Here is a 10558-nt window from a genome sequence, read left to right as displayed (position 1 = left end):
TAATTATATGTGGTCACACAAATTATCGAGCCAAAACAATTTTAACAAGAGTTAAATAAATCTAATAAATAACATGACACACAAATTAAGAGATATCTAACATACACTCATAAGAATATCAAGAACACATGAAAATAACATACTAGCATAGAAGTTAACCATACTCGAAAGACCGTTGAATTCTAAAAAACGGGTATGATTATATCTATTCTACCAACAATCTAACTCCACCACCGAGTTTCTACAGCCACAAGATACATTTCATATGTTGACCACAAGATCATTCGATGGACAGAAAATAAAAAGACAAGCCGATGCCATCAAATCGAATTCGGTTTTGGACACACGCGGCCAACGACATAGATAGGTTGAATCATGATGTCTAAGGGATACACTAAGTGATGACAAGTACGCGTGCAAAAGGAATTTGATAGAAGCTCACCAAATTTGACGGAACGGTGTGATGAACTGGATGAACAGTGTAGACGGACATGTGAAATTCTTCGCGTGTGATCGACGGAACACATTCCTTCTTCTCTGAATGGAGCTGCGGCATGGAGGAGTATCATCTGGCGCAAGGATTTGGATGGGGATGGCCTCCTTCATCGGGGTCGAACACCGGTGTCCATGGAGCACCGTTTCTTTGAAGAGTGTTCTGGAGAGAACAAGGAAGGGAGAGGCAGGAGTTGTTTTTGCGGGGGTGGAAGAGAAGGTGGAGGCGCACAATAAGGAGGGGCTGCAGTTTTGGAAACTGATGGGATTTATGGGAAAGAGGGAGGGCTGTTTCTCTTCTGTATTGTATGTTTCTTCTGTGTGTGTGTGGAGGTAGCATAAAGAAGGAAGAGGAAGGAGAAGAGGCGTTGGTTGGGAGAGAAAGGAAGTGAAGAGAAATAGGCAGGGAGGAGGAATTAAAGGAAGGGCGTCAGTTAACATGCGTGGTGGCTGTTGAGATTTCCTCTTGTGTTAGGAGAGGAGAGGAAGTGCTAGCTAGGAGAGCTGGGTGTTGGCCCAGTTCAGCAAGGCCCAAGTGAGAGAGAAAGAAAAAAAATGAAAGTTGGCCTTTGGCCCATTCCTCTTGAGAGAACAGGGAATAGAAAAAATAAAGATGTTGTAGAATGGGCTTAGGATATTTGCCCTAGAGTTTAACAGATGGAAAATAATTGACTTCTCTTGTTGGAGAATATAGAGAACTAATAGAAGCTGAAACAAATATCAAACAATCCAAGAAATCCACAAAAATGCAGACTCACATGTTTAAATGTGTTGAAGACAAAAGATAAAACCCAACTAGAAGAAAAGAACAAAACTCAAATTTAATTTAAGTTCCCATTAGATCAAATTAAATCCTCCAAATTATAAAAGTCCAATTTAAGCTTTGTTAACAAATAAAACAATGAAATTTCTTGCCCTAATTTTTGGAAAACTTTTTTTCTTAAACATTCCGAGAATCAGGATGTTACAAATTAGGTAGAGTAGCTCCGTGCAGAGTATTGTAAACATAGAAATTCGCAAAATACATACAGATCTGAATGTTGCAGACCCGTAGACTAAACTTCTCTCACAAGCAAAACAGGATCACTCTTTGGGTGTTAATCACATAGCGATGTGAACTAGATTATTGACTCTAGTAAACCCTTTTGGGTATTAGTCACATGAAGATGTGAACTAATCACATAAAGATGTGAACTATTGGTGTGAAATCACATGACGATGTGAACTAGATTATTGACTCTAGTCCAAGTGGGAGACTGAAGGAAATATGCCCTAGAGGCAATAATAAAGTTGTTATTTATATTTCCTTATATCATGATAAATGTTTATTATTCATACTAGAATTGTATTAACCGGAAACTTAGTACTTGTGTGAATACATAGACAAACAGAGTGTCACTAGTATGCCTCTACTTGACTAGCTCGTTAATCAAAGATGGTTAAGTTTCCTAGCCATGGACAAAGAGTTGTCATTTGATGAACGGGATCATATCATTAGAGAATGATGTGATTGACTTGACCCATCCATTAGCTTAGCACTTTGATCGATTAGTTTACTGCTATTGCTTTCTCCATAACTTATACATGTTCCTATGACAATAAGATTATGCAACTCCCGAATACCGGAGGAACACTTAGTGCGCTATCAAACGTCACAACGTAACTGAGTGACTATAAAGATGCTCTATAGGTGTATCTGATGGTGTTTGTTGAGTTGGCATAGTTCGAGATTAGGATTTTTCACTCCGTGTATCGGAGAGGTATCTCTGGGCCCTCTTGGTAATGCACATCACTATAAGCCTTGCAAGCAATGTGACTAATGGGTTAGTTACGGGATGTTGCATTACGGAACAAGTAAAGCGACTTGCCGGTAATGATATTGAACTAGGTATTGAGATACCGACGATCGAATCTCGGGAAAGTAACATACCGATGACAAAGGAAACAACGTATGTTGTTATGCGGTTTGACCGATAAAGATCTTCGTAGAATATGTAGGAACCAATATGAGCATCCAGGTTCCGCTATTGGTTATTGACCGGAGATGAGTCTCGGTCATGTCTACATAGTTCTCGAACCCGTAGGATCCGCACGCTTAACGTTCGGCGACGATCAACATTATGAGTTTATCTGTTTTGATGTACCAAAGTTTGTTTGGAGTCCCGGATGGGATCACGGGCATGACGAGGTGTCTCGAAATGATAGAGACATAAAGATCGATATATTGGAAACCTATGTTTGGACATCGGAATGGTTCCGGGTGAGTTCAGGAATATACCGGAGTACCGGGAGGTTAACGGAACCCCCCGGGAAGTATATGGGCCTTATTGGGCCATAGTGGGAGAGAGGAGAAGGGAGCCTATGAGGGGGCGCGCCCCCAAGCCCATTCTGAATTGGGTGGGGGGCCGCCCCCCCTTCCCTTTCCCCCTCTCCCCCTTCCTTCCTCTCCTAATCCAACTAGGGAAAGGGGGGGATCCTACTCCTGGTGGGAATATGACTCCCTTGGGCGCGCCATAGAGGGCCGGCCCCTCCCCCTCCTCCACTCCTTTATATACGGGGGAGGGGGGCACCCCATAGACAAACAAGTTGACAATTGTCTTAGCCGTGTGCGGTGCTCCCCTCCACCATAATCCACCCCGGTCATATCGTTGCAGTGCTTAGGCGAAGCCCTGTTCCGGTAGCTTCATCATCACCATCATCACGCCGTCGTGCTGACGAAACTCTCCCTCGACACTTAGCTGGATCTAGAGTTCGCGGGACGTCTCCGAGCTGAATGTGTGCAGATCGCGGAGGTGCCGTACCTTCGGTGCTAAGATCGGTCGAATCATGAAGACGTTCGACTACATCAACCGCGTTGTCATAACACTTGCGCTTACGGTCTACGAGGGTACGTAGACAACACTCTTCCCCTCTCGTTGCGATGCATCACCATGATAGATCTTGCGTGTGTGTAGGATTTTTTTTTTGAAATTACTGCGTTTCCCGACAACTTATAGGAATAGCTCAATGGATTGATCGGAAAGAATAACTCTGAGGTGGTTTCGTACCTTACAAGCAATTTCATCTTATGTTCTCTGCGATAGGAACTTTGGAGTGACTCTTTGTCGCACGTTGAGGGATTGCCATATGATCTAATTATGATATCATTGTTGAGAGAACTTGCACTAGTGAAAGTATGAACCCTAGGCCTTGTTTCCGAGCATTGCAATACCGTTTCGCTCACTTTTACTACTTGCTACCTTGCTTTTTTTAATATATTTTCAGATTACAAAAACCTATATCTACCATCCATATTACACTTGTATCACCATCTATTCGCCAAACTAGTGCACCTATACAATTTACCATTGTATTGGGTGTGTTAGGGACACAAGAGACTCTTTGTTATTTGGTTGCAGAGTTGTTTGAGAGAGTCCATCTTCATCCTACGCCTCCCACTGATTGATAAACCTTAGGTCATCCACTTGAGGGAAAATTTGCTACTGTCCTACAAAACTCTGCGCTTGGAGGCCTAACACGAGTCTACAAGAAGAAGGTTGCATAGTAGACATCACCGTACCCGATAAATGTAATAGCCGTGTCATTTAGGCCCACATGTAGTTCTCCTCCATTGAAAAACTCCAGTATAGCTTGAGTGACATCATCGCCTAGAAAATCGAATGTTGCTAGTAAAAACCAATGACAACCCATTCAAATCCAGGAGCCTTCGGTAGTGCCATTTCAGTTTAACTTCCTCGACTACATAATCTTTCTCGAGAAATTCTTTCATTGCCTCTGTAACCCGAGGAACTACAAAGTCCAACAAATCATTCATGGGTCCGTACCCTTGGGACTGGTACAAAGATTGGTAGAAGTTGTTGATTTCCTCTTTGACCTCTTCGGTTCCACACAAGTCTGCCCATCTGCCCTTTCCAGTGAGTCAATGTGATTAACCCCTTTGCGTTGAGCCGCGTGATCTTGGAAATAACCCGTGTTTTGATCCCCCTCATGCAGCAAAAGCACTTGCGAGGGTAGTTTGAACAAAACTTCCTCCTCCCGCAACGTCTCGGGTAATTTTTCCTTCTCTGGTTGACCCCGACCAACTGAGGAAGCGCCGAGAAGATCAAGACGTTGCTGGAGTTTGCGAACTTCCTTTGATAAATTGTCGAACTATCGCCCCCCCCCCCAAGATCCCAAATTCCTTTTGATGTCTCCCAGGGCATTCACAATTCCTTGCAGACCCTCCTGGCCATCTTCCGCATGCCACATATCACGAACAATATTTCCAAACTATGCGTTAGAATGCTAGACATTCTCATAGCGGAAAGCACGAGGCGTCCGTGAAGACTTGTTTGTTGCACTAGTCCGGAGTTCAGCCAACACACAACAATGATCTGATCCATCACTACCAATGTGTTTCACACTTGCAAACTCGAAGAAACTCAAGAACTGAGCATTCACTAAGGCTCTATCAAGAGTAGCTTTAATTGAGCATTCACCGGGCGGTGCACCTGATTAAGCTGCAGACCTCCCTTACATTTGTTCTGGGTGTTACTCTTAAGTGGGGAGGTCGCCTCATTCCCTTCCCTCTGACAATCGCTTGATGCTTGATATTCTTTTGTGTTGTTCTAAGTTTCTTGCCTCTCTTTAGTCGAGCTATCATCAGAGCTAGCCCTTTTACAATCCTCAGACGCCCCGAGACTTGACTTCAATGGTAGGTCAGCGGTCTCGTCTCTTGTTCCCGACGTAGGGCAAAACAAATCAAAGTGCCCAAGGCAGCCACAAGAGAAGCACAAGCGTGGAACCTGTTCATATTCAATGTTGTACCAATCTTTTTTTATTCTTCTTGGCCGAACCAATCAATATCTATCGGTGTAGGGGTTTCTTTACATCAGTTGTGACTCGTGCTCTCAAGAACCCGCCCACCTGATCGATATGCACCAAGGTTGTGTGCTTGTCAATTTACTGTGCAATCGCCAAACCCCATGCATCATTCCTCAGATTGTAGGGTAGATTCACCATCCTTGCCCCTATCTACAACCTATCAAATATGAGTACTGATGGCTACATGTGTGCCTCAAAATCTTTTAAGATCACCGCATGCTTACTGATATGCGAGGGCGATCCCTCCCGGACACAACCACGGTCATGTTTGGCCTTAAATTTAGCGACGGACTTGTTTTCTCCAAGAGGATGGATAAACAGCCCCCCAGGGTTTCCCGAAGTTGGACGCAAGGCACTGGAGATCGTTTTGTTATGGAATCGATTCCAGTGCAGAACTTTGTCCGCCAGCAACCATTGTGGTGGAGCACGAACATCGCTTCTTCCTCCGAGATGTCGAGTTTTCCGACCGCCTTCTCCATGTGCACCCTAGCCGAGCGCGGAGAAGGAGCGTAGTTGTTGCGTTACCCTTCACGACCGAGGGATGCAGTTATCTTCCTGATCAGTCATCGACACACTCTGCTGATAGGATCCGCGGGCACCGCCAAGGCCACCGTCGCCCTAATCGCCAGATAGGTTTTTAGGGTTTTGGGGGGAAAATTCAATTTGTGGGGATCATCTTCCTTGTCCATAATCTACCATTGTCGAAATTTTGGTCGTAATCAGGGAAATACATGTACAAGTACAAGAAACGCGTATACCAGCCAGTATATACAACACAAAGTAAAACTAGACAGGCATGCATGCGCGCGCAGATCGCCAGATTCAAACATCTCCCACAAACAAAGCTCGCCCGCACGCGCTCCACTCGATCGTGCATGCATGCACGGTGACAAACAACTCAGGATGCATGCACCCCGCCGCTGCCCCCTCCCCCTTCCGATGGATACCCAACGGGCTACGGCATGCGCGCTCGCAACCCCCCTCATCCGAAGAAGTCGTACTTGACCGGCGTGCCGGTCGGGTCGATCCACGGCTGGGGGTGGATGAAGTTCCCCAGGGTGAACTTGTTGGCTTCGTCCTTGCTGATCACCTTCTTGTACCCTGCCCAGTTGACGCGCCCCACCGTGTCGGCGCCCGGCCCCTTGTTGCCGAACTCGGCGTAGTAGAGCGTCTTGAGCCCGAATTCGCCGTTCCACGGCAGGTACCCGGCCTTGTCGATGAGCGCCGGGAGGTCCGATTCCATGAAAATGGTGCGCGAGCACTCGCGCCACGGGCGGGCGAGGTAGTTCTTGATGGGCGGGCGGCCGGGCGCCGTGAGCGCGGGCTCGCCGACGATCTGGCACTTCTGCAGCACGAACCCCGTGGCCTCCCGGGCGTCGGCGCGGCCATGCGCCGTGACGATGTTCTGCTGGTTGTCCAACGGGCGGCGGAGCGTGATGATGCAGTTCTGGAACACGGCCGCCGCGTCGCCGAAGATGAAGTCAATGGTGCCGGAGATGTCGCAGTTGCGGTAGAACTGCGCCTTGGAGTGCGCGTACAGCGTGTCCTGGAACCCGTCCATCTTGCAGTTGAGGAAGATGGACTTGTCCGCCAGCACCAGCAGCGCCACCGCCTGGTGCTTCGCCGCGCCCGCCGTGTTCTCGAACCCCACCCCGATCGCCATGAACCCGTCGCCTTGCGCGGCTACAGAAACGGATTAGTCAGCAACGTGCACGTGCCCGTCGACAACGAATTAGTAATGAACAAGTGGGCGCTGAGTGACGGCCGCGTCTCTTACTGAAGGTTGCCGACTTGAAGGTCGTGATCCCGTCCACGAAGTTCTTTTTGCCGGTGATGATCGTCGTCTTGGAACCGTCGCCGGTCAAGGTCACGTTCGGCATCTGGCTTGTGATCGTAACATACTCGTCGTACACACCCGCCTTCAGTTGGATGACATATCTAGGATGCACGAAACGAGTTCATACATCTAGATGAACGTTGTTTTCAGACGGACATGCAATCATGCATGCATGTATATGTACGTACCTTCCATCATATTTCTTTGGCATGGCAATGAGCGCCTCATTGATGGTCTTAAACTGGCCGCTGCCGTCCTTGGCCACCACCACGTTTGGCTTGACCTCGGCCTTGAACCCGCCGCCCTTGAGAACCCTCCGCTCGCTTTCGGGCACCCACTCCGGGATGCCATCCTTCCCTAGCGCCGGCTCGGCTCGCCGTGGCGCCGCTTCCTTCTCCTCGACGAGCAGCCGGCGTTGCGGGAGCTTGAGGCCGGCGAGGAACGTCGCCGCCTTCTCGATGAACGCCAGCGCGTTACTGGTCAGCTCCTTCCCCTTGAGGAACATCAACTTCACCTTGTCCTTGAACTCCCCGTCGGGGAAGCCGTCGATGCACGTCTCCTGGTGCGTGATCACCGCGCTCAGCCAGATGCTCAATTGGTACCCCTGCTTGGTGATGCTGTCATTGGCGTCCATGCTAGCGAGCGTGCGGTTGAGCTCCTCCTTGGCGTAACCGAAGAACTCCTTGCAGTCGGCAATGGCGCCCTTCACGAGGAGGTCGTTGGTCAGGATCAGTTCTGCGCGGTCGAACGCCTCCGACAACGCTTCGCCGATCACCCTGACGGCCAAGCGGAGGACGCCCAGGGGCGACGACTCGTTCGCTTTCGCGCACCTCGTCAGGCTCTCCTCGCACACGCCCTGGTAGTCCACCTGCTTGCACATCATCGTAATGGTCTTCTTCACGGCCTTGAGGTCTCCTCCGTCCTCGCCGCCGCCGCCATCGGACTTTCCCTTTGAGCCCTTCTTGCTGGATGACCCGTCCTTTTCTTCCTTCTGCTTCCCGTTCAACGTGACGACGATGCCGCAAACAATGAGTATAATGGCGATGGTCCCTACGGCGATCATGATGCGCTTTTTCACCTGCCGCGCCTTCTCGGCTTTGCGGCGCTCGGTGAGCGGGCCGAAGTCGCCGAACGCCGACCCCGACGACATGGTCGGTCGACCGGTTTATTGCCCCCCTTATGCTGTTGTTGTTGCTGCTGCAACAAACCTTTTCTCCTTTATTTGCTGCTTCTTTTCCTCTCTCTCGCTCTCTGCCTTACACCGGACATGGCAGAGAGGATTGGAGAAAGGGGGCGGAGGGCAAGGGGGAGGAGGGTTTATTTGGGCACGGTTAAATTCCAGGGAAAGAAGGGCCGGGAGACGTTTGTGGAGGCTATGTTTGGCTCTTCCAATGATCCTTGATTAGTACTAGTAGTCCCGCCACGCAACAATGGCCGCTAGCATTTGTCTTGTCCCCATCCCAAGTTTCTTGTGCCTCTTTTTTCTCGTTTTCTTTTCTCTTCTTTTTGGGTTTTTCATTCGGTTTTCCCTGATTAGCCAAGAATGTTAGGTTTTCAGGTCCGGTTTTTCTTCTAAACTGGACCAACTCTCTTCTTCTTAATGAAATGCAAGAACCCCCTGCCCCTCTCGAGGTATTCTCGAAAAAAACATTGGCCGCTAGCTTGCCTCTCCTAATTGACACACATTGTTCACCACTTATTTTCGTCCCCTCGGGCAACGTAGGGATCGGTCGAGCTTCATTATCAAAATAAACTCATACATATATATGTTGTCATGTTACTATCTCTGTACTAAAATGTAAGATATTTTGTGGGCTAAACTAGCCTACAAAACATCTTAAATTTTGATACGAAGGGAATATGTCTCGATTGCCGGGGTTTCAACCTCCTTTTCAAAGAAAAGAAAGTATCCTCAATTGCCGGGGTTTCAACCTCCTTTTCAAAGAAAAGAAAGTATTCTCAATTTCCTAGACTATACAATATTACCTTCTCCAAGCAGAAGACAGTTAAACACATCATGCCATCACGCTGACTGGTTTTTAGATAGAGTGAGTAAGTACAATAGGGTGACGTAGGTGGACTATAGAAGCTGTCACGTCAGATTTGTGCCTAGTTGAAGAAAGAAGAGAGGAGAGGAGAAAGAAGAGAAGCGGCTACGAGCTTACAGCCGCCTGTAGCACGAGCCCAGCAACATTTGTGAGAGAATGATGTGGGCCATGTATTAATGGTTGTGCATAGTAGTATGCTGTTAGGTTGACTATAAATGACATGGTAACCCCATATAGTCGGCTCTTAGCTATATTATTAACCATGCTCAGGAGAACATTGCATGCAGAGACCGCTTTGCAATGGCAATAATTGTAGGATAGGTTGGTTAATATATAATTGAGGGAGGCTGGAGATAGGGTGAAATGGAAGTTGAATGGCTGCAATTTTCAGCTAGATCTTTGTATTAAAGCTCATGGCGTTGGCAGTTGTTCATTGCAAAAAAAAAAACCCATGGAAAATCAAAGTGCCTGTGAAGATCATGATTTTCCTTGGTTGCTGCTGAAGAATATCATACTGACAAAGGATAATTTGATTTGGAGGGGCATACAGGAAATAACCAATGTCATTTTTGCACTCGGGATGAAATTGTGATCACCTTTTATTTAGATGTTCTTTAGCAACATTTATCTATCAAGTGGTGTTGTCCTCTTTGAATCTCTAGAGACCCCCTACTTACACATATGATCTTTTTGAAGGTGGGATCTATACGTCCCCAGTGAAGGAACACTTGTTGTTGCTTTGTAGGGCAGTGGGTTTAGTGTGGATAATGGGGAAGACATGTAATGCTGCTTATTTCCAACAAGGGACCCCTTATGATCCTACCAACGTGGTTTTCACAATGTGTAGTCCCATCAACTTGGGCGATGCTGTCGAAGGAATGCAGACGGAAAGATCTAAAAGTTGGTGATTCAATATGTTTTTGCTCACAAACATGGATCGGCGCCGATTGGGAATAGGACTGCAGGATGCTGCTGAAAATGTGTTTCCTTCGGCTTCACTTTGCTTTTACTTCTATTCAACTTTTTCGTAATATGTGTGGTGAATTACTGGTGTGGTGCAAACATTAATGCTCGTAGTAGGCGACCTCGTGTTTTGATGCTTATAATTGTTTAGGGTTTTACTCTCTTCTTTTTCTCCGCCTTAATGCCACGAACTTTACAGTATGTGGCTGTTTCTTGAATGGAAATACATTTGATAGTCATATGGTTTCAAAAAAAAAACAGTATATGCACGATATTTTTGTTTGATTATGTGTGTTGCCTTTAGCGTTGGCTCAAGTCCAAAATTTGTTTCTAGAGCCAAGTACAAAAATCTAAC

At 47.2% G+C, this 10558-nt stretch overlaps 1 protein-coding gene across 1 annotated transcript; it reads right to left on the bottom strand.

Moving 5' to 3' along the window:
• Positions 1-6032: 6032 nt before the first annotated feature.
• Positions 6033-8503, bottom strand: LOC125556105 (pectinesterase/pectinesterase inhibitor-like). Its single transcript, XM_048718898.2, has 3 exons — positions 7381-8503; positions 7133-7293; positions 6033-7038 (listed from the first exon to the last, which is right to left on the bottom strand). The coding sequence occupies exons 1-3, from the start codon at positions 8340-8342 to the stop codon at positions 6338-6340; spliced, it is 1824 nt and encodes a 607-aa protein (XP_048574855.2). The 5' UTR covers positions 8343-8503; the 3' UTR covers positions 6033-6337.
• Positions 8504-10558: the final 2055 nt, after the last annotated feature.

This window comes from Triticum urartu, chromosome 5A, assembly GCF_056163025.1.
Source record: "Triticum urartu cultivar PI428250 chromosome 5A, HENAU_Tu73, whole genome shotgun sequence".
Lineage (NCBI taxonomy): Eukaryota > Viridiplantae > Streptophyta > Magnoliopsida > Poales > Poaceae > Triticum > Triticum urartu.
This window is presented reverse-complemented; position numbering and strand designations above follow the sequence as displayed.

What these genes read in the sequence shown, in the direction of transcription:
- LOC125556105 (XM_048718898.2), bottom strand. Translation starts at nt 8,342, where the DNA reads ATGTCGTCGGGGTCGGCGTTCGGCGACTTCGGCCCGCTCACCGAGCGC. An exon ending in CCAAAGAAATATGATGGAAG is followed by an intron (nt 7,294 to 7,380) that starts GTACGTACATAT and finishes CGTGCATCCTAG; the next exon opens with ATATGTCATCCAACTGAAGG. An exon ending in CTTCAAGTCGGCAACCTTCA is followed by an intron (nt 7,039 to 7,132) that starts GTAAGAGACGCG and finishes CCGTTTCTGTAG; the next exon opens with CCGCGCAAGGCGACGGGTTC.